General features: G+C 36.6%; 4 protein-coding genes across 4 annotated transcripts; 3 read left to right on the top strand and 1 right to left on the bottom strand.

Moving 5' to 3' along the window:
• Positions 1-96: 96 nt before the first annotated feature.
• LOC102628948 (uncharacterized) lies at positions 97-3,380 on the top strand. The gene is made up of 10 exons (XM_006467555.3): positions 97-264; positions 360-456; positions 745-806; positions 895-951; positions 1,137-1,196; positions 1,445-1,501; positions 1,784-1,826; positions 2,051-2,128; positions 2,382-2,857; positions 2,978-3,380. The coding sequence occupies exons 1-10, from the start codon at positions 157-159 to the stop codon at positions 3,065-3,067; spliced, it is 1,128 nt and encodes a 375-aa protein (XP_006467618.1). The 5' UTR covers positions 97-156; the 3' UTR covers positions 3,068-3,380.
• A 1,199-nt stretch (positions 3,381-4,579) lies between these two features.
• Positions 4,580-10,392, top strand: LOC102629226 (cellulose synthase A catalytic subunit 8 [UDP-forming]). Its single transcript, XM_006467556.4, has 13 exons — positions 4,580-5,045; positions 5,545-5,621; positions 5,735-5,786; positions 5,884-6,028; positions 6,174-6,440; positions 6,635-6,980; positions 7,094-7,231; positions 7,875-8,000; positions 8,084-8,296; positions 8,492-8,750; positions 8,837-9,036; positions 9,167-9,520; positions 9,615-10,392. The coding sequence occupies exons 1-13, from the start codon at positions 4,868-4,870 to the stop codon at positions 10,200-10,202; spliced, it is 2,943 nt and encodes a 980-aa protein (XP_006467619.1). The 5' UTR covers positions 4,580-4,867; the 3' UTR covers positions 10,203-10,392.
• A 3,616-nt stretch (positions 10,393-14,008) lies between these two features.
• On the top strand, positions 14,009-15,908 carry LOC102629513 (receptor-like protein 51). The gene has a single exon (XM_006467557.4). It carries the CDS (start codon positions 14,139-14,141, stop codon positions 15,450-15,452), a length of 1,314 nt encoding a protein of 437 aa, XP_006467620.1. The 5' UTR covers positions 14,009-14,138; the 3' UTR covers positions 15,453-15,908.
• A 3,495-nt stretch (positions 15,909-19,403) lies between these two features.
• On the bottom strand, positions 19,404-22,675 carry LOC102629798 (pentatricopeptide repeat-containing protein DOT4, chloroplastic). The gene has a single exon (XM_006467558.4). The coding sequence runs from the start codon at positions 22,427-22,429 to the stop codon at positions 19,811-19,813; it is 2,619 nt and encodes an 872-aa protein (XP_006467621.1). The 5' UTR covers positions 22,430-22,675; the 3' UTR covers positions 19,404-19,810.
• Between the last annotated feature and the right edge of the window lie 69 nt (positions 22,676-22,744).

The following is a 22,744-nucleotide window of genomic DNA, read 5'->3' as shown; positions in this document are numbered from 1 at the left end:
AACCGAAGCAAGTTTTAGTTATGGGCTTATGGCCTGAATCATCAACACTTGGGCTACGGAGGCTGAGGAAACGAGGCCCAAACCCAATAAGAAAACAGAAGAACAACACTGCCCCGACCGACAAGCCTTTGGGAGGGCCGACGGGTCGGTACGAGTATGACCGACGCAGAGGCGAAGCCACGACGGTTGAGAGGTCACAAGGCCACTGCCACGTGTTGCATAGCCTCACGTGACCGCCCTGGCTTTGTTGCCTCTTCTGGGGAGGTACTAGTTTATATTCATCGAACTTTCCGGTTTCGATTTCTATTTACTATAATAATGAACTCATATTAATTGGTTCATTAATTAATGAAAAATAGGATGGTTGCATTTGCTGGTTTGATTTGAGAAGCAAAGACGTGCAGCTTGTCACTGATGTTGGAAATGGACCTGTTACTTCACTTTGTTTCAAGTCAGGTGATTTTCTTCAATACTTTGGCTTTGCTCTGTTAGCGACTTTTGTATCTTACTGTACCTTGCGAGTGTTTCTTTATTGTGTGTGTGTGTGTGTTTGTTTGAGTAAAAGCACCTTTCTTTTTGAAAAGCACTTGAGACTACTTCCTAGAAAGGCACCTAGTTAGTTAGCACTTGAATCTCTAACGAGCATAAAAGAGCTAGTTGCAAATGTTTAGACTTGAATGATTGTATGCAACTTCTGAAAGCTGCTGACTCATATTTCTTGTTAATGATCATTGTCGAATGCAGGGAATGAAGACATTATCTACGTTTCCTCGGGAAAGGAAGTCAAATCTTTTGATGTGCATATGGTAACCCTCTTTTGTTCTAAGCATAATTCCTCAACGATAATCCCTGTTTCTCTTCTGCACTAACCTATCATTCTCCATGCATTTCAAGCCTGCATCGTGGAGGCCATTAGAGAGCTACAACTATAACAAAGAGGAGATAAATCAGGTAACGTGGATAATATATAGTTAGATTTTTGAACTGTGTTACTCTTTGTGTTTATCTGCCTTTTTATTGGAGTTGATTGGCTTATTGTTCTAGCATATGCCCAAATTGTGAGATCTTGATGGTTGTATCTAATAGTGATGATACATCGCAAGCTGTCTAAAGTGAAGCTTGTTTGACAAGTGCAGATCGTGTGCAACCCTAAGTCATCTTTTCTTGCTTGCGCAGATGATGGTGGTGATGTTAAGGTATTGAGATTTCTCGCAGTCATATTATTGATAATTCATAACTGCAAATATTGTTTGTTATGTTATTTCTAGTTTTGGTTTGGATGTCTCTTTTTCTCTATCTCACTGGCTCTTACAAAGAATTCAACATCGTAATGCTTAACAGCATCTTTTATTTCCTGTTGCCTGAAACTAGGGAAAAAAATGTTTCTATTTTTTCAGTAATGCTTTTGTTTCTGAATAATTGCTTATAATCATTCATGTGGCAGATCATTGATATTCGCCAGCATTGCCTTTATAAATCACTGAGAGCTGGCCATTCAAGTGTATCCTACCTCATATATGACAAGCTTACCTTATCGTTGTCCTTTAACATGCACCTTGTAAGCATGCAACATGGGCTTGGTTTCTCATAAATATCTCTGCTGTGTATCTGATGTGATGACAGTTTTCTTTCTTCCAGAAAAATTCATATAAATGTTGTATGAAACTATCTCGAAATTAGTTTAGAGCCTTTTTTTTTTTGGGGGGGGGGGTTATTATTTACTTAATTTCTCTTACTTGTAGGCTTTTAATCATAATTCCGTCACCTTAACTATGCATCATAGATCTGTAGCAGTGTGCAATTCATACCCTGGAAACCTTGGGAAGGTAATATTTTTCAAGTTTATGGTTCTGGTTGATGTTTGGAACTGTATTGCTTAAGTGTGAAATTTGTACAATTCTGCTATAAGTTGGGTCTGTTAGACCAAGTCACTAAGAAGATGACTTTTCATGTTGTACTTCAGCATAATCAATCAAACATGCAACTTAAATACTCTGGTGTCTGTTTTTTTTCTTCTTCTTTTTTTCCCCTTTTTGGGTAATCCTGACAGTCATTTCTGGAGGTCTGGATTCAAAGCTTGTCATGTGGGACTTCTCCAAAGGGCGTCCAAACAAGATTGTGAATTTTGGTATGATACGAGTCTTAATTTTGTTTGCCTTGTAATATTTCATGATATATGTCCACAAGTTTTATGTCTTTTAAAAGGTATGGTTGGTGTTGCCTCTCCCTTGGTGGGTTTTTGAAAAACATACATCTTAAACCGTAAGGAGTGCTAACATGAAGTCAATCCTGATGGCCCTAAAAACTAAAAGGGAGTTTAAATTGGTGTTATGTTTCTACTGGTCTTTTAGATTTTTATTCACATGTTTTGGTTGGTGCAGGCTTACCTGAAAACAATGGTAATGCTGGGCAATGCTATAACCCTGCTTTTGTGCATGCAATAGCAATTCCAGATGCTGATATGTTAGACAAAACAAACAAAATATGTGTCGTTGCTAAGGGTGATGGTGTTGTTGATGTGATCAATATTGAATCAGAACTTAATATAAGTAGGTCAAAAAGTACCACAAAACCGCTGAAGGGCTCTCAATCCACATCAAAAGTTAATATTCGGGATGCAGAAATGGAAATTCTAGATCAAAGTGGTGGAAAGAGGCTGCATCTAGATTATTCTGTTGGTGGCCATACTGCTGCTGCTTCTTGTGTGGCATTTTCAATGTTTGGGGAGAGGGGAAAGTATTTAATCTCAGGTGGTAATGATAAGTTGGTAAAGGTCTGGGATTGCTCCAGATTTCAGGGGGTGCAGACTAGTATCAACAATGATCTTCTAATTAAGAACATCAATTTGAACAAAAAGGTAAGCTTTGGTGGAAGTCTTGTGGTCGGGTTTTTTACTTGTCAATTTTTCTTTATTATTATTATTATTATTATTTTTTTTTTTTTTTTAAGTTTTTATTTCTGTCTCTCACTACGGCAGGTTAATTGGCTCTGCACAACCCCTACTGAATCTGAAAACCTTGTTGTCTGTGACACTTCCAAAGTGGTAAAGGTCTATTCAATTTCATAGATCGAAGCCGCCGTTATCTGACTGAAAAATTCATATTCCTGGAGTGCATGGCCCAGAAACCTGTATTGCTTTTATTGGAGTTTTACTGTTATTGAGAAATACACCTCGATGATCTTAAGGTGGCTGCACTGCACATAGGTGTCCCTGACCAACTGTGTTAGATAGCCTCGCTGTTGGTCCAGTAATATATCTTTGCCATGTAACATGATTCGGTCTATTAACGTCCATGAATATCTTTTGTTTCTTGAAATTATTAATATAATCGAATCACTTAACTAGTGATTCGCCCGATCTGTGTCTGATCTCTAACAAATTTTGGAATTTTTTGCAAGTTCTGTGTCAATTTATTAGTGAAAGAGCCTTAAGTAATTACTTGAAAGAGAGCTAAAAAGATACAGACCTTTTTTTTTTCTTTTTTGGTGAATTATACAAATTCTATTCGGATATCCCCATTCCTCATTTAGGCATCTGGCGATTTAATTGAAGAACACCGAAAGGAAGGCAGATTTTGTTTGAACAATATTTATTCAGATAAAATTGACAAAATGTTAATAGAGACAAGAAAAGCTGTAATAGAGACACTTCCTTGACAAAACAATGATATTTTCACAGGAAATTTAATAAAATGTTAATTTACTTTATTTTTAAATGAGGCCCTATCTTTACTTATTTTTGTTTTTCGTTTTGTGCTGTGTTGCACCGTTTTATTCGGTCTACCAGAGATGCAATGGGTAGGGTGAGGTGCGGCTTGCACCGTCAAAAAAATTTAAATTACTAAACCTTCACTGCGGACACAGCAGGATTCAAATTTTCTTTTTCTTTGAAAAACCCGTATATTACGAATTTGAACAATTATCAAATTTGCACTGGCATCCAATAAATTTATTGCGGGTGCCCAACTTAAAAATATAAATTATTGGATACACACACACACAAGTGAATTAATTTAACTTTAATTAGATTGAGACAAAATTACCGATATTTTAGATTGAGATTAAACATTAGCACAAAATCCAGTTCCTTTTCAATAGTATACCATCCCTCCTTATAATAAACAAACGAAACCAAAAGCAAATAGCTAGTAATTAACTTCGGTACCTGCTAAGCTTTACAGCAACCTGTACAAAACAGTATCAACATGCAATGCTTGGACAATTTAGTACTTTTCCACGCCCAATTGATTAACTGATCAGCTCATTATCAAACTTTTAGTTAGGTCTAACTATTGTTAATTTTACCTTATATTTTCTTGATTAAAATGTCAAAAATTACACAATTTAAAAGATAAAGAAATGTTATGTGGGTTAGCAAGATATATATATTTTAAAAAAAATTAAATTCGCCTGCTATCTGCATCATTTTAATTTATATTACTAAAACCATCCATTATCCGTAAAATTACCGTTTAGTAGAGAGGTTTGTAAGGCAGGTAACTACAGATTTGTGGGCAAAATTGCTATCCCTCTGTACAGGGGACTTGATAGAGAAGAAATGTCAGTTAAAGATGTACCCTGCTCAACCGAAACCTTCCTTCAACTTCCCGCAAAAATTTCAAATCTTTTCAGAGGAGAATGCAACAGAGACATTGCTTCTCATCTCTCCTTGCCTGCAAAACATTGACACCAACACCTCAACTCTCCAACCACCGCCCTCTTATTAGCATTAAAAAAAAAATGCCATCGCCTTGTTTTCACAACAAACTCCGAAACGCCCTAGCTTTGGTTAGTGTCTTTCTTATAAAAACGACACCCAAACAGGGGTCCTTGTATTGGGTGGGTTGTTTGGAGAAGTGTATTCAGGATGATGCAATCTGGTGCTCCTGTATGCAACACTTGCGGTGATCAAGTGGGGTTTACTGCTAACGGGGAAGTGTTTGTAGCTTGCAGTGAGTGTAATTTCCCCATTTGCAAGTCTTGTTTCGATGATGAGATCAAGGAAGGCCGCAAAGCTTGCTTGCGCTGTGCCTCTCCTTATGATGGTAAGTCTCTCTAGTTTGCAAACGTTTCAGTTTCGGCTTTACAAGGTTTGATTTTTGCGTACTAGAATGTGAGTTACTCATTTGCTTATTGCTGATGTTACTTGATTTATTAGTAGATTCATTCTTTTTCACTGTAGTATTCAATGATGCTTTGTTAAAGATAAATTGGTGAAGTTGTAGAGTAACTTATGAACGTCTTGGAATTTGGATGATTGGCAATAGAGAAAGAAGAATTTCTTAAGCACTTAGTAGGGATCATTGTCTAAGATTTTTATTCTCAATTTTCTCACTGCTCTAGTGAATCTTGTGAATAATGAGAGAAAAGCAAGAGAATGCTAATACACCTTGGAATTGATTGTGAGTCCCGAACACAGTTAGCGACGGTCCTTCCATTTTGACAGGGTTGATCTCAGTTTCCTGTAATATGATTTTCTTTTTCCGGTTAATTTGTGGCCCTTTGTCACTCGATATGCTAATTGCATTGCTTTAAAATCTCCAGAGAACTTGTTGGATGATGTTGGAACTAAAGAACCTGGCAATCGATCCACGATGGCAGCTCAACTCAGTAATTCCGAGGTATGATTGTCTTCATATTGGCTCCCTAATTCTTGCTAGCTGTTTATGTGCAAAGTCTCATGATATAATCATGTTGACGGCATTAATTCCACCATGTATCTTGGTTTATACAGAACACTGGAATTCATGCAAGACATATAAGTAATGTATCTACGGTGGACAGCGGTAAGTTTCTCCGATATGTTGCATCATATTTGTCACACTTCTACAAGCTTTAATAAATCATTATCGATTATTGTCTAATCTGGTGTTTTTCATGAAGAATACAATGACGAATCGGGGAATCCAATTTGGAAAAATAGAGTAGAGAGTTGGAAGGACAAAAAGAACAAGAAGAAAAAGACTGCGGCAAAGGCTGAAAAAGAGGCTGAAGTTCCACCTGCGCAGCAGATGGAAGAGAATCAGCAGTGAGTATATGGCTGCAATGCCAACTGGAATCCAATTAGTGTTAATACCTGTTTTTCTATGTTCTCATCATCTTCTACTGCAATCTGACTTGCTATGGTTTTATAATAAAGCATATATCACTTAGATTCATGTTTGCTTTTGCAGGTCCCCGGAGGCTGCACTGCCACTTTCTACTCTTATTCCGGTTCCAAGAAGCAAACTTGGACCTTACAGAACTGTGATTATAGTGCGACTAATCATTCTGGGGCTTTTCTTCCATTACCGAGTGACACATCCTGTAGACAGTGCTCTCGGTCTATGGCTCACTTCGGTCATTTGTGAGATCTGGTTTGCTTTTTCTTGGGTGTTGGATCAGTTCCCCAAATGGTCTCCCGTTGATAGGGAAACATACATCGACAGGCTTTCTGCAAGGTACATCTCTCTTGAATGCAAAACTTCCGCACATTTCTTTCAGCGGACAGTGAGAGAGCTATCAGTTGTTAGTAATAAAGCGAATATTGGAGCTATCAATACTTAGTAATAAAGCAAATATTATCTCTGTATATACCTGTCTGTTTTCATGCTTAGTGCGTAGATAAAATGGTTCCATTTGTTTGGCACGCCAGGTTTGAAAGAGAGGGTGAACCCTCCGAGCTTGCTGCCGTGGATTTCTTTGTGAGTACAGTTGACCCGTTGAAGGAACCTCCATTGATCACTGCCAATACGGTGCTTTCCATCCTTGCTTTGGACTACCCTGTGGACAAAGTCTCCTGCTATGTATCTGATGATGGTGCTGCCATGCTTACATTTGAAACTCTAGTACAAACAGCTGACTTCGCTAGGAAATGGGTTCCATTCTGCAAGAAGTTCTCAATTGAACCCCGGGCACCTGAGTTCTACTTCTCACAGAAGATTGATTACTTGAAGGACAAAATTCAACCTTCTTTTGTAAAAGAGCGCAGGGCCATGAAAGTAAGTATTTGAGGCTAAATCTAGACACAAAGTGTTGAATGCTTGTGAATAAGTAATGTATTAAAAATTTGCACAGCAGCCTTATTATATCTTATGTTTTCTTTTTGTTACAGAGAGATTATGAAGAGTACAAAGTCAGAATTAATGCTTTGGTGGCAAAGGCTCAAAAAACACCTGAAGAAGGATGGACAATGCAAGATGGAACATCTTGGCCAGGAAATAACACACGTGACCATCCTGGCATGATTCAGGTTAAACCATCTATCTTTTGCTTTAGTTATCTGTTTATTATATATACTATTAATCAAATAAGAATTTTGTAATTTTGAGCAATCTGATATCTGATTACTTGGAAGGGTAGACAAAGAAATCACCAAATTTGACTGCTGCCACTATGTGTTATTTAAGCTGTAGAAAAATATTTTTTATGTTTCTGTATAAACAACCGATCAATACATTCTTATATACACGCAGCCTAACTACTTATCTTGGGAGAATAGTCTATCCCTACAGGTCAGCAACCAACCCCTACAAATCAGAATCAAAACATTTACGACTAACTACAGAACAGTAGGAAACTGCCTCTATTAGATATTTTAATGCCTCTATTATAGACTTGAATTTTAAGACAATCGACTGGTGGTTATTTAGGCGCTGTTTCTAGAAACAATGGAAACATGTTGTAGATTTGTTTTAGAAATATTCGAATCTGTAAAGTTCTGGGTATTTTCAGAAAGCTTGGTAACTCTATGTAGGGCCTAAACTGTTTCTTGCATCCTTTCAATAGATCACTTAAGCGTGCATCAGATATCGGTCTCTGTGCATTCATATGTACATCACAAAGAACTGCACTTAGGTTAAATTCTGACAGAAGTGCTGTTTTGCCCTTTTCAGGTTTTCCTTGGACACAGCGGTGCCTGTGACATTGAGGGAAATGAACTTCCACGACTGGTATATGTTTCCAGAGAGAAAAGGCCTGGCTACCAACACCACAAAAAAGCTGGAGCAGAAAATGCTCTGGTATGTGCACACGGTTTAAGATTACTAGTGTACAGAACACGATTTAATGTCATATTAAGACTGCAATGAATGGGTTCGTACAGGTGAGGGTATCTGCAGTTCTCACTAATGCTCCTTACATCCTCAATCTCGATTGTGACCACTATGTTAACAATAGCAAGGCAGTTCGAGAGGCAATGTGCTTCATGATGGACCCTCAAGTTGGTCGAGACGTATGCTATGTGCAGTTCCCTCAGAGATTTGATGGCATTGATAAGAGTGATAGATATGCCAATCGCAACATAGTTTTCTTCGACGTAAGCTTAATCTAGTTCATAAGTTCAATCTCCTCAGCAAATGTTGACTAATTGTCATGCTGAGTATAAATTGCATCATTCTATGTATAAGTTCAATTTTTGAGAATTCAGCAGCAAAATAATATATTAATAACTGTGCGAATACCTGAATTTCGAGCATTCTCATTCCCAACTATTTTTGGATTTTAATCTCAGGTTAACATGAAAGGACTGGATGGAATCCAAGGACCTATGTATGTGGGTACAGGTTGTATGTTCAATAGACAAGCACTTTATGGCTATGGACCTCCTACAATGCCCACCTTACCCAAGACTTCCTCATCTTGCTCATGGTGTGGCTGCTGCTCCTGCTGCTGCCCCTCTAAGAAGCCCAGTAAAGATCTCTCAGAGGCTTACCGAGATGCAAAACGTGAAGAACTAGATGCTGCTATCTTTAACCTCAAGGAGATTGATAGTAAGTTCGAATTTCTAAGCTATTAAAGTTACGCTAATAATCAACAGGTTCTCAATTAATATTTTATGTTTGGGTTTCTCCTGCAGATTATGATGACTATGAGAGGTCAATGCTGATCTCGCAGATGAGTTTTGAGAAGACTTTTGGCTTATCTTCTGTCTTCATCGAGTCCACACTAATGGAAAATGGAGGAGTTCCTGATTCCGCCAATCCTTCAACCCTTATCAAGGAAGCAATTCATGTCATAAGCTGCGGCTACGAAGAGAAGACCGAATGGGGAAAAGAGGTGGAGCATTTATTCTTGCTCTAGTGGCATTCGTTCACTTTACTGCAATTTTCTTCAACAGTACTCAGGCATTTCACCCACTTAATGGACTACTAATTCAGATGTTTGGTTTCAATCTTCTTTTTCTCAGATTGGTTGGATTTATGGATCGGTGACTGAGGATATCTTAACAGGTTTCAAGATGCATTGCCGAGGATGGAGGTCATTATACTGCATGCCCTTAAGGCCTGCTTTCAAAGGATCTGCACCCATCAACCTTTCTGATCGGCTTCACCAGGTTCTTCGGTGGGCACTCGGGTCTGTAGAGATTTTCCTGAGTAGACACTGTCCCCTCTGGTATGGTTTTGGAGGAGGCCGTCTCAAATTGTTGCAAAGGCTGGCATACATAAACACCATTGTCTACCCATTTACTTCACTCCCTCTCATTGCCTATTGCTCATTGCCTGCAATTTGCCTTCTCACGGGAAAATTCATTATACCAACGGTAAATTCCTGCCATATTCGTTTACACTTTTGCATAGTTAGTTAGCTTTTAAGTAGAGAACTAACTTGATGACTTTTTCTACACTTGGTTCCAGCTCTCAAACCTGGCAAGCGTTCTGTTTCTTGGGCTCTTCCTCTCCATCATTGCGACCAGTGTGCTTGAACTACGATGGAGTGGGGTCACTATTGAGGACCTATGGCGTAATGAGCAGTTTTGGGTGATTGGAGGCGTTTCGGCTCATCTGTTTGCTGTCTTCCAAGGATTTCTAAAGATGCTGGCAGGCCTTGACACCAACTTCACAGTCACTTCAAAAGCAGCAGATGATTTGGAATTCGGAGAACTCTACATCATCAAGTGGACAACACTTCTAATTCCTCCAACATCTCTTATCATTGTCAACATGGTAGGCGTTGTTGCTGGATTCTCCGACGCATTGAACAAAGGATATGAAGCATGGGGACCGCTTTTTGGCAAAGTGTTCTTTGCCTTTTGGGTGATTGTTCATCTATATCCATTCCTCAAGGGTCTCATGGGTCGCCAAAACAGAACTCCAACCATTGTTGTCTTATGGTCAGTGCTGTTGGCTTCTGTCTTCTCTCTTGTCTGGGTCAAGATCGATCCCTTCGTCGAGAAAACCAACAGCGCTACCCTTGGCCAAACCTGCATCTCCATAGATTGCTGAGTGAGTTACTAAGAAGAACCTCACCAGTTTTTGGGGGAATTCAAGATCACATTTTGTATTGATATTATTTTCTTTATTGACTGATGCAAATACAGTGTGTTAGATTCAAGTTGCTAAAGATTGGTTGTAACTTCCCTTCTATGAAAACAAAAGCAGTAGAGAGAATGAATGAGATGAGCCTTCTGTTGAATTAATTTCTTGGGAATTTCTTGAATTTATCATTTTTATTTTATTTCTGAAAAGGAGCTTGATTTAGCGACACTAGATTTTGGTTGGCTGCCTTGACTTCTTCATGTGAGCAAAAGAAATTGCCTCTCCAACGGTCACACGACCACAATCCATTATATTCGACCGTTTGTTTCCCACTCAAAAATGAAAAGATATAAATTTGGTCCTACCAATTTTTGCTTTTAAAAAAAAGTCAAACACTGGATTTTACATATACTGTACGCTCACTCTAATAATTAATGCCAACTGTTTGAGGGAAAAATAGGAAAGGTAATAGAGCGCCACGTGTCAATCAATAGAATGATTTCAGCACAATCGGAGGTATCCTGTACAATCCGAGGTGTCCGGCATGACTTGAGGTACCCCGTATAAGTAGAGGTACCCTACACAATTAGAGGTATCCCACACAAATAGAGGTACCCCATATAATGAGGTACCACATACAAATAGAGGTATCCCATATAAATAGGGGTACCCCACGTAACTCGAGGCACCCGGCAAAGCGGATGTAAGAGAATCCACCGAAAATATCCGTCATGAGAAACATCTCTGCCTCCTAAAAGATATTATTTGATTTTGTCAGAATTAGGAATCAAGAACGTCGTATCAAAAGGGGGGGACAGCCGCCTGCTACCTCTGCCAAAAGTGAAGGACACTATCCCAAGGACAGTGGTCCGCAGCCGCCTACCCGACAGCTACTGCAGAGGTACCCCGGACCACTCTCCAGCGCGCGCCACGTTTCCAAAAGATGAGATACGCCGCGAATATGCACATAACGGCCCCAAGAATTATAAATGCGGTAAAAGGACGTTAGCCAAAAAGGGTACGCCACGTGGCAGCTAAGGTACTCCATATATAAAGGCGCATAGGTTTCATTCTCCATCATGCTCTCATTCGCCCAAAAACACTCACACTCTAAAAGAGAGGTTTTCTTTAACCTTAAACCCTAATTTACAGAGGGCTAGCTAGCTCTCTTTGCCATAAAAGCTTGAGTTTGCTAACTTGAGCGTCGGAGTGTGAACGCCGGGGTACCCCGGCTTCACCTCTAACCTCTATTTCACTGTTTTGCAGGCGTGAAGCTCATTTTGAAGGACACCTCTCTTGTTTCTGACCTTCCACCATTGTTACCACTCTCTCTCCCCTTCTCACCTCCCACGAATTTCAGATACACTGCCCAACACACAATAAACCAGTGAGGTACCCCATCTCCCCTCAAAATAACAAATTTATTGTTCTAGATTGGTTTGGTTTTTCTTACCCCTAAATCAGTTGAAAACACTAACGAAACTATTAGAGAAGATAAATAATTACCAAGTATGCATTCTAAATCCACTTTTTTTTTTGGAAAAAAAATAATTATTGGAGCGGTTAGATAAATAATTGGTTGAGACTTTAGTTATAGTTAATCAAATCAGCATCCACAATGATAAAGCAGCATTGATTTCATGGCAATTGTTTTTACATTCGGTTGCATTCAATCATATTTTTGCATTTTATTCCATTTCACTACATCCAAAGTGTCTGGCTCTCAATTGCATTCAATTATTTTTTTTCTTTTAATTGCAAATGAAGGGGAAAAAAAAAAAAGAACCAATTTAATTGTAATTGAACTCTTCTACCAAAAAGACTCAGCAAAACATCCCCCACACCCCTTTTTCGCATATAAAATAATATAAAGCATGATAGCAAACGCCTTGAAGTTGAAGTTGAAGATATATTTATCAAAGAAATAAAAATAATAATAAATTAGCAAAAGTCCTCGGCAAATTGTTTTGGCTTCCTTGCATTTTTTAAAATTATCATTATTCAGTTCATTGGGAAAAAGTGAAGGAAAACGTAACAGTGAGGAAACTATAAAAGTTGAATGATGTGTGTATGTCCGAGAAGTTATATCTTTTTATATTTGATTGCGTAAATAAAAAGCAAATGGTCACTTGCCTTTGATAGCAACTAGATCGGCAGGTTCCTAATCCTATTGTCAAGACTTTTATCTATTTATTTATTTATTTGTTTGATTTCTGAAAGACAAGAACTTTAAAAATACACTTAATATATATACATGATAAAAATGAATCAATGCAATAATAGATGGTAAAATTTTAGAACAACTTAATTTATTATTTACGAAACAAAAGGGAGATTAAAAACAAGTTAACTGAGTATGGAATCTAGCTAATAAATGTGGTCATTAGTTTCCAAAATTTGAAAAAGAGAGGTGATGGTGCATGGTGGTTAAGGTTTGGTAAATTTCGGTTCAAATCAACACGATCAGGTTTTGAGTTGATTGAATTGGACAAAAATTTATTCAAACTCAACTTGAACCTATAACCCAATTTAAAAAATCATATTAAATTTGGGTTGGATCAGGTTCAGATTAGATATAATTTGGGCCAATTTATAAAAAGACAACATTTTTATCTTTTTCATTCAAATTCTAGCACGTAATTTAAGATTATCTCATGTACAAACCTAATTAAATTCTTCAAAAAAGGAAAAAATTTAAAAAGTCGACTATTATAATAATTAACAACTAAAAATTTAACATATCGTAATATATTATTACTATATACAATCAAAACTTCAAAAGAGAAAATCCGGGTTGTTGGGTCCTAGTGGAGCTTAGAGGAACTTGGTGATGGTCGAGGCATGGAGCAATAGATTTGGTCGCAGACGATTGGTTGATGTTAGCGGTGATTGTGGGCTGCATCACTGGCTGCGTCTACGTCTGCGTTGTTGGACAGTGGATTGGCGGGCGACTGCCGCTTACTTGTCCTATACGTTTGTGTGTGTGTGAAACCATAAAGAGTAAAGACTTTGTGTATTTAAGTGTTTTTTTGTCTTCTTGAAGAGTTGAGAATGAGGTTTTGTGTGTTTCTAAGTGTCTTCAAGAAAGAAATACCAAATACATGTGTGACTATTTGTATTTCACTAGCTTCAATTTTTAATTTTCATTAATTAATTTATTTTTTATTTTAAAGCCAAAAATCCATTGAAATGGATTTTGTTAAGAATTCGATCCGATTCGAACCCAGTGTTGGATCGGTTTTTATTGGGCCCGGTCCTAGTGGAAGCCATTAGCCTGCCACGCAAGTTCAGCTGATAATATAATTTGGGTTTTACTAATTACTACTCTCCAGTCTCTACTCTCTACTTTTACTTGGGCGAGACAGCTTAAGCTTGCTTACAGCTGCCACATTTTAAAATTAAAAATAATTTTTTTTAATTTGTAAAACCTGTTCTTTAATTTTTTTTAATTACTTTCTAAAATCACCTGTTAAAAGTTCAATCGCACCTTGACCGCTTGACGCTTGTAGCTTGGAAATTCGGTTCACACGAGTGATTAAAAAAAATGGAAATTTAAATAAAAGAATATGATTTTATAATTTATAAATGACTGCTGCGTCAATTATGATTCAAATATTAAAAATTTATTAAAATTGTATCGCTATTTCTGAGACAATTTAGAAAAAAATAGAACCAAAATTTTTTTTCATGTAAAAAAAAAGTCTCATAGAGACGTTATTACCCCCTGCATAATCAAAATGAAACTCATTAAACAAGCATGTGCACTATCGTAATAAGGTCCAAGCACAATACCATAAATTGAAGCACAGACTGTCACCTGAATTCGTAAATCAAATCCTCCTCCTCACTTGCGCACTTCTTACAAAACTCACAGTGACACACTCCACTTTCTCTCTCAGAACCATGAGACCACCCCTGCCATTCTTCTTCCTCCTCCTTATCCTCCTCACCACCGCCACCATAACCACCGTAACCTCCTCAGGCACCACTAAACCAACCAAAACTCTCCCTCCCGCTTCAGCCCCCACCTCTTCTCCAACCCCACGCACACGCACACCCACACCCACGCCAGTAGCTTCCTCACATCCTTCTCCTTTAGACCCAAAACAAATAAGAGCTCTCCAATCTCTCAACATTCCCTCAAAAAGCGCTTGCTCTCTTTACAAATGCGACTCCTCAAAACCCTTCAGCCACCTCCTCTCTCTCCGTCTCTCCAACTGTTCAGATGACATCTCACTTTCCTCCACAGCTCTCAAATCTCTCTCTACTCTCCAAAATCTGACCTTTTTCAACTGCCCTATCGCTCCCATTCATTTTCCAAATGACCTTTCTCTTTCACTTCTTTCCTTTTCTTGCATTCACTCGCTTCACCACCTCTCCGGTGTCTTTCTTTCTCGCTTTGTCAACCTTACAGATCTTACTGTTACTAATGTCCCTGTAAATGCTAGTGGCCTCTATGTCATAATTGGTAACATGCACAAGCTGAGATCAGTCACCATTTCTAATGCCAACGTCACTGGTTATATTCCAAAGCACCTGCATTCGAACCTCACCCATGTTGATTTTTCAGGTAATCAGCTCAAAGGAAAGATACCCACTTCAATTACTCTTCTTGAGAATCTTCAACACTTGAATCTTTCTTCAAATGGGCTGAATGGAGAGATACCCTCTTCCATTGGTGACTTGATTGCGTTAAAAAATGTGTCTTTGGCTTCCAATTCGTTATCTGGGTCGGTTCCTGAGTCAATGGCATCACTCACAGACATGGTTCATCTTGATCTGAGTTCAAATCAGTTGAATGGGACGATACCCAGGTTCTTTTCTGATTTGAAGAAGCTAAGGTACTTGAATCTTCAGAACAACAATTTTCATGGTGTTTTGCCGTTTAATGCTTCTATTTTAGAGAAATTGCAAGTGTTTAAGGTTGGTGGGAATACCAATTTGTGTTACAATCATACGGTTTTGTCGTCAAAATTGAAGCTTGGGATTGCTCCTTGCGATAAGCATGGACTGCCAATATCCCCGCCACCAGCTAAGGATAACTCTTCAGATGATAGTGAAAATGATTCGTCGGATGATGACGATAGTGATGATGATTCCAGCCAGAAGGAGCACCATCACGGGCCAAATAAGGTTGTTCTTGGTCTTGCAATTGGGCTTTCCTCTATTGTCTTTCTCATTGTTTTTGTTGTTCTTCTCTCGAAATGGTGTGGTTAAAGGAACGATGGGGATATATCATTGATTGATTGGTTAGATTTTAGATTAGGAAATATTGGTGATTAGAAGTGAGATTCCTAATGATTTATTATTGTATTCATTGAATTATTAAGGATCGTAGAGGGGAATTTGGGAAAGTAGAAAAGAGACCCAGGAATCATTGAATTAGTGTGTTCAAACTTTTTATGCTTTGATCACGATATGAGGAAGGATCGGCGGTTTCGTCCTTTTGCTGTTGATTTTTGTCACTATTGTTTGTATTGTTAGAAGCTAAAGAGGGGTAAAGTGTTTTCCCTTACAGCATAAGATAATTGTGCATTTTTCTTGAGGTACAAGCATTCAGTTGTTCGTGCTTTTCATTTATTCAGCCTCCCTGTCCATCTTATGTGCTTAACTTGAGATTAATTTGTTTGCTATAATAATAATAAAGCCAACTTTGGAAACACTTTGTTCTCATCCTGTTTGCTTTTACTTGGATGCGGTTTGTTATTCATCTCTGTCCAAGCAGTAGTAAAACATAAAACAAAAAAGCTCACACAGGGATTCATTTTCACCGCATTTCTCTTTCAATACTATTCTTTCATATGACGGGGATTAAAAAGAGAACAAATATTTAGTAGGTTTGGTGGACTGAATTGATTGCAGACTGTTGTGGAGGTAAAATAGTTGATAGTGCCACTTGACCAAACTCTTCTGAGCTCTCTCTATTGAACACCACATATCTGAACAGATGGAATTTGTTAATCCTCATCGTAGTACAGAACATGTTTGCTGCTATCCATCTATTGCTTTTCTAATTTCTATCAAAATCTGCTGCGAGGACTATATCTTGAATTGAATTGTCTCTTGATGATTTATCATTTATGGCTGAAAATTGTTTGAAAGTCATTATGGATGCATTTGGCAGCTCACATTATGCCGCATTGTTTGGTGTTAAAGTATTGCTCTTATGCTGACCCATATTTGGCTGTAATTTTTAGTAGTATTTAAAAAGATGGTTAACGTAATGAAAGGTGTATAAAATAAACTTATGAGGGAGTAGAGTTTAGGTTGTATTATGTTTAGATAATATTCATATTGTAAACATAATCATTTAACGTTTATTACTCGTAAATTATAACAAATGATTTGAGGCTAAGCACATATATAGTAAATCTATATTTATTTAATATTAATTTATATTTATATTTAAATAAAAATTTAATTTAAATAATAATATAAAATATTAATAAACCTTAAACCTGAATATCTAATAAATAAATAATAATACATTATTTTGCTTTCATTAGATAGAATCATTTTAATTATTTTACTTTAAATATGTATAAAGTATTTAATTTTATTTAATCATTTATTATTTACTAAAATACTAAATTTAAATTAAACAACTATGTTCGATGTTAATAAATAAAAATAAATTGTAATTTAATATTATATTATATACTTATATAATAGTATATTTTGACCATATAATATTAAATTACAATATATTATGATAACTAATATATAGAAATAAATTATGTAAAAATATAATTTATTAATAATGTTATAGCATTTTATTGTTTAATAATAGTATATTATTAATTTTTATATTATAAAATAATTATTTAATAATTAATAATTAAAATCGTAAGTACTAATAAATTTAAATAATATTAGTTTAATTTTAATATTAATATAAAATAGTATTACTTTATATAATATAGTCTATACTACACCGAATTACAGTACAACATAATATAATGCATCATAATGCAATACACTCAATACAAAAAAAAAAAGAAAAATGTAATGTAATCAGTTACGAAGTCATGTTCGGTTACACAAATAGTTAGGGACATTAGTGATGGCTTCTATGCCATTAGTTGTGTAATTATGATCTAATTATATAGGGATGAAAATGGAAGCCAAGTCGGTGATGTTTGATGAATCTGTAATTGGGAATTTTTTTACGAAAAAAATGAAATTGATGTTGTAGGACAAATCCTTGGATGGTTGGATCCAGCTGCCACTTCGCTATAGAAATTGGATGTTGAGGTTCTGTGGGGCTTTGGTTTCCAAAATGGACCACCCCCATGTCGATGAATTTCCAATTTCATAATCTTTTTTCTTCCCTATTTACCTCAATCTTATTGCACACGAGTTTCTAAGAAGATTAATGATAGACATCTTAAATTTTTTTTTTTTATCTAAAATAATATGTTATTTATTAAGTAATTTTTTATAAGTTCTAAGTGAGTTAATTATATTATCTTCACTAACCAATTGATGAATGACACATCATTTATGACAACTTTTTGAGCTAAATAATTTAAGATGTGTAGCACTACTCTTCTAAGAATTATACAAACTCTGTGGTGCTATTGAGATTTGAGACCAACCACTTCCTTCACACTGTACTATCGTATCCTTCAAATTACCGGAATTTCAATTGTGAAATTGGTGTCACTGTGTATTGAATACAAACAGTTGATAACAATAAAAGAATGGCGTCACAAGTCACAACCTGAGCCCTCTCCCCCCCCCCACCCCCCCCCACAACAAAAAAAAAAAAGGGGGTTCTCCGTAGGCTATAATTTCGTAATGCTATTGTTTATTGGGTAATTGCACCTTGCACATGGTTTATTTATTATTGTCTGTCGCCCACAATTGGACGGAAATAAAGCGGAAACCATAAACGACAGATGCACCCTGAATCCCTTTGCTTAATCCATGCCAGCTTTTAGATAGGCAAGCCTAAAAGCATTTTTCAGAGGAGGTAAAGTAAATTGCCATTGGATCCATGTTAAAATAATAAAGATATTTACAATAAACAGATAAATAAGTGATGATAATCATTGCCATCTCCTTGACGCTTCAGAAATAGCACCGACTGAGCTTAATAGATTTAGGAATAAAGGGGTAGTTATCATGAGAGTAAATAAAGAAAATGGAGAAGAAAGAATGCTGGGTGCTGAGATTAACATTTTTATAATCTTGCCACAACCATGCTTTTACCTTATAAAAGATACAAGATCGTGCGGTACTTCATGCTAGGAGTGACCAAACCAAATAATGATGAGTGCACAAAAAAATAGCATATTATTACTAGAAAAAGAAATTAAAAACATGACAAAAAAATTAACTACAACATATGAATTTTTCATATTTTGCGACTTTTGTACTAAAATAAGGTACATATATCATTATTCACTCGAACTCTCTACAATGGCTGGCCTTAGAAAGAGATGGGGACTGGGGGAAAAAGAAAGAAAATGTTATATAAGGATGCCTTAGGAAGCCACCTGAAAGAAAAATAATTGACTTCTACCGGTCTCAAGAATGATTAGAAAGTACAACAAAAATACCCAGATCTAAATCCGAGTAACTTCTGTTACAAAAAGCTACTTTTACGTGGTGTTTATTTAGAGTGGGATCGAGGGAGTGTGGACTCCTTCCAGTGCCTTGGAGTATTTATTTGCTCATTTTAAAAGAAGAGTGGTAGTCTCACTCTATGGGTTTCACTCATTTTTTAAGTGAGAATTAAAATTTCCATTTCCATTTCCATTCAAACTCTCACCACTTCTTTTTTAACTCTTCTTTTATTAAATATAATATAATTTATATTTATTAAAATATACATTTACTTTAAAATAATAATACTATATTTATTTATTTAATATTATTATATTATTTAAATATAATATTATTATATTTATTTAATATTAATAGTATTGTATTTATTTAATATTAATAATTAATAATAATAAATAGTTTACTCTAAAAAAATTAGTATATGCTTTACATAATTAAGAATATTAGTAATAATTATTAATTTATAAATTTATCATAAAATAAATAATTCATTTTACATATATATATTTTTTATTCACTTTGTAATTAAAAACTATAATTCTTTAAATAATACTAAAATTATAATTTGAGACAATTCACTTTCAATTCAAGACAATGTAAACACAAAAATAAGATTCTAATTCTTATTCCAAACTCTCATTTCAGTGTGAGTAAGCAACTTATTCACACTCTTACTCCACGCTCCTAATCTCAGAATTCTAACTTCTCAGAATTTTCAATCCAATGCAAGAAGTAAATGGTACCTTAGATTGGCAATGAGATATTAACGACCGCCTTTGAGTTACATAGTTGGATTACAGAACAGTTTGAGACTGTAAATTAGTATATGCTTCCCTACCGTACCACGTGAGTCCTAACTCTTCAAACTTTTATCACTGATAAGCTAATTGGTCAAAGAATCGTAGTATACAATAATCTAACTAAATGGTTTCTGAAGACCAACTTATGAACGGGTAGGAATCCTCAAATATATCTAATGAGTTCCTTCATATGGCCCATCTGATTCACCAGAAGCCTCTGCAAGAACAACGCCCATCCTTAAAATGGTGAAAACGATTAGAATCCCTCAAGACAATCTCCCTCCGAGCAGTCTTCGACATAAACTTGGCCATCTCATGACAGTCACCGCATACTCTCAGATTCTTGGTGACTCTAATGGTTTGGCCTGCCGGCAAGTTCAGGATCCCGAAAGCCATGGCTAATTTCTCACTGTGCCCACAGAGAGCCACCTCCTTTTCCATTTCATCTGCATTAATCAAAGCATAGCGAGTTTTAGGAAAATAACCTTCCCTCTTCATCTCTAGTCTTAACCTCTTCAAAAGAGACTCTATTTTTTTGGCATGCGGATGAGAACTACCTCCTGCAACAAAGATATTTACTTTGCCCTTGATCTCTATCCAACTACAGCCCGGGTTCTTTTTCAAGCCCCGTCGGCTAATTTTCTCCCTCAACTTTTTCACTTCTTCCCACTTTTCAGCCTCTGCATAGACATTGGCTAAAAGTACATAGTACCCTGTGTTGTCCGGCTCCAGCTCAAAAACATGTTCTGCAACTTTCTCTGCTAATTTAACCTCATGGTGAATTCTGCACCCACAGAGTAAAGATCCCCAGATTGTGGCATCTGGTGCAACAGGCATCATTTCAATGAATCTATATGCTTCTGAAAGGTTGCCAGTCCTGGAAAGAAGATCAACCATACAAGCATAATGTTCCAACTTGGGCTCGATGTTGCATTCGTATCGCATCATATTAAAGAATCTCCATCCTTCATCAACTAATCCAGAATGACTGCAAGCATACAATACAGAAATGAAGGAAACCTCATCAGGCTCAATACCTGCCTGTCTCATATCATTAAAGGTAGCAATAGCGTCACAACCAAACCCATGCATACCATACCCAGCAATCATAATTGTCCACGAGATAAGATCCTTTGCAGGAATCATATCAAAGAGTGAACGTGCAAGCACTAATACCCCACACTTCACATACATGTCTACAATTGCATTGGCAACATTTCTATCCGCTGAAATTCCATGTCTTAATATGTAACCATGAATCTCTCGGCCTCTCTCTAAAGCAGCCAGACTGGCACAAGCAGGAAGAATGCATGCCATCGTTACACCATCAGGTTCAAAATTTTGAAGCATTGCAACAAACAAATCCAGAGCTTCATTAGGACAACTATTTTTTGAGTAACCCCCAATCATGGTATTCCATGAGACAATATCCTTTACAGGCATCTGATTAAAAACTGATTCAGCATCTGCCATGCTTCCACATTTGGCATACATGTCCATAAGAGCATTAGACACATACAAACTTGATTGCATATCATTTTCCTTTATGTAATCATGCACATCCTTACCAATTTCCAATAGGCCATCACAAGCACAAGCATGAAGAATGCTTGTTATAGCATAAACATCTGGCTCAATACCCTCCCTTACCATTCCACGAAACAATCTGATAGCCCCATCAAATACTCCTTCGCGAGCATAACCTGCTATCATGGAAGTCCATGACACAACACTTCTCTCTCCCATTTTCTCAAAAACCCGAATTGCACCATCTAAATCTCCACATTTCGAATACATATCCAACAAAGTATTATTAAAGCTGATTTCTTTAGAAAAACATGCTTTCAATGCAAAAGCATGAACTGCTCGACCGAACATAAGAGCGCCACAATTGGCACAACCTGAAAGAACAGTAACCATTGTAGCCAAATCCACATTGAAACCCAAATTTAACATCTCTTTGAAAACCTCAAGTCCCTTCTCAGCCACACCGTTGGCTATATACCCACTTATCATACAATTCCATGATACAACATCTCGATCACTCAATTCATCGAACAATTTATGTGCGTCCTTAACTCTTCTACTCTTGAAATAATAAGTAATCAAAGAGTTCAAAACTGTGTTATTACATCCAAAACCTAATTTTAACATAAATCCATGAACCGATTCACCTTCTTTTACATTTCCTACAACTGCAAGACACTTCAAAACACAAGAAAATGTATAAGAATCCGCTGCAATTCCCAAACTTTGCATCTTCTTGAACAAATATAAACTTTCTTTAAAATTTCCAGTTTTTGAATACTCGTGCATCAATAGATTCCAAATGAAAACCTTTCCATTATCAATCTTATTGAAAACCCTTCTCCCTTCTTTTAAATCCCCACAAGTAACAAACATAAACACAAGTTTTGAACCCAAAACACCATCGTCAATTACAATGCCACTTTCACAAATAATTGAGTGAACCTTTTTACCATCTTCTAATGACTTGAGGTCAGCACAAAGCTGTAAAATGGAACAGTAAGTTTTTGTGTCAATTTTAGATTTTTCAGAGCTGTAAAGTACTTCCATGGCCTTTTCAAGATTACCCACTTCACAAAACCTGCCGATTTCAGCATTGTAATTTTTAGTTTTGCAAACGAGGGTTTTGGAAATCGAGGCAGAAATGGGGTTTATTGTGCAAGAACTGTGCGACTTTGATGAAACGATGATTGGTAATGTAGATGGCTTATAGCTGGCAAATTTTTTTCCATAACTTTGATTAGGTGGAGAGAAAAATAAGAAGTTCGTAGTGATTTTGGCCATGAAAATCTGCATTTTCTTTTACGCTGCAGGAATTTGATTAAGCAATAAGCATAGATGTGGTAAGTAAAACAACGGCCAAAGACATTTGGCGGTGGCGGGACGAAAATGCAAACTATAGAGACTTTTGCTTTGATAGTTTGATTCTCTCAGACTTCCAGTCCTTTCCCACACATTAATGCATATGTGGGCGAGAGCCGGTAACACATCCCGTAACTCTATCATTTGTTGTCAGGACTCAGGAATTGATGGCACTGTTAGAGGAATGAATGAATATATATATATATTTCACTATTTTTTTAGATTACAGGGAGTTTTTTGATAATTCTC

The sequence above is a fragment of the Citrus sinensis genome, chromosome 2, assembly GCF_022201045.2.
Source record: "Citrus sinensis cultivar Valencia sweet orange chromosome 2, DVS_A1.0, whole genome shotgun sequence".
Classification (NCBI taxonomy): domain Eukaryota; kingdom Viridiplantae; phylum Streptophyta; class Magnoliopsida; order Sapindales; family Rutaceae; genus Citrus; species Citrus sinensis.
The sequence above is the reverse complement of the archived record's forward strand: the minus strand, read 5'-3'. Positions and strand labels throughout refer to the sequence as shown.

Coding starts and splice junctions, on each gene's coding strand:
- LOC102629798 (XM_006467558.4), bottom strand. CDS start 22,429: ATGCAGATTTTCATGGCCAAAATCACTACGAACTTCTTATTTTTCTCT.
- LOC102629226 (XM_006467556.4), top strand. CDS start 4,868: ATGATGCAATCTGGTGCTCCTGTATGCAACACTTGCGGTGATCAAGTG. Junction 6,441..6,634: donor ATCGACAGGCTTTCTGCAAG/GTACATCTCTCT, acceptor TTGGCACGCCAG/GTTTGAAAGAGAGGGTGAAC. Junction 6,981..7,093: donor AAGAGCGCAGGGCCATGAAA/GTAAGTATTTGA, acceptor TTTTTGTTACAG/AGAGATTATGAAGAGTACAA.
- LOC102629513 (XM_006467557.4), top strand. CDS start 14,139: ATGAGACCACCCCTGCCATTCTTCTTCCTCCTCCTTATCCTCCTCACC.
- LOC102628948 (XM_006467555.3), top strand. CDS start 157: ATGACCGACGCAGAGGCGAAGCCACGACGGTTGAGAGGTCACAAGGCC. Junction 265..359: donor TTGTTGCCTCTTCTGGGGAG/GTACTAGTTTAT, acceptor AATGAAAAATAG/GATGGTTGCATTTGCTGGTT. Junction 1,502..1,783: donor TGAGAGCTGGCCATTCAAGT/GTATCCTACCTC, acceptor TATGCATCATAG/ATCTGTAGCAGTGTGCAATT.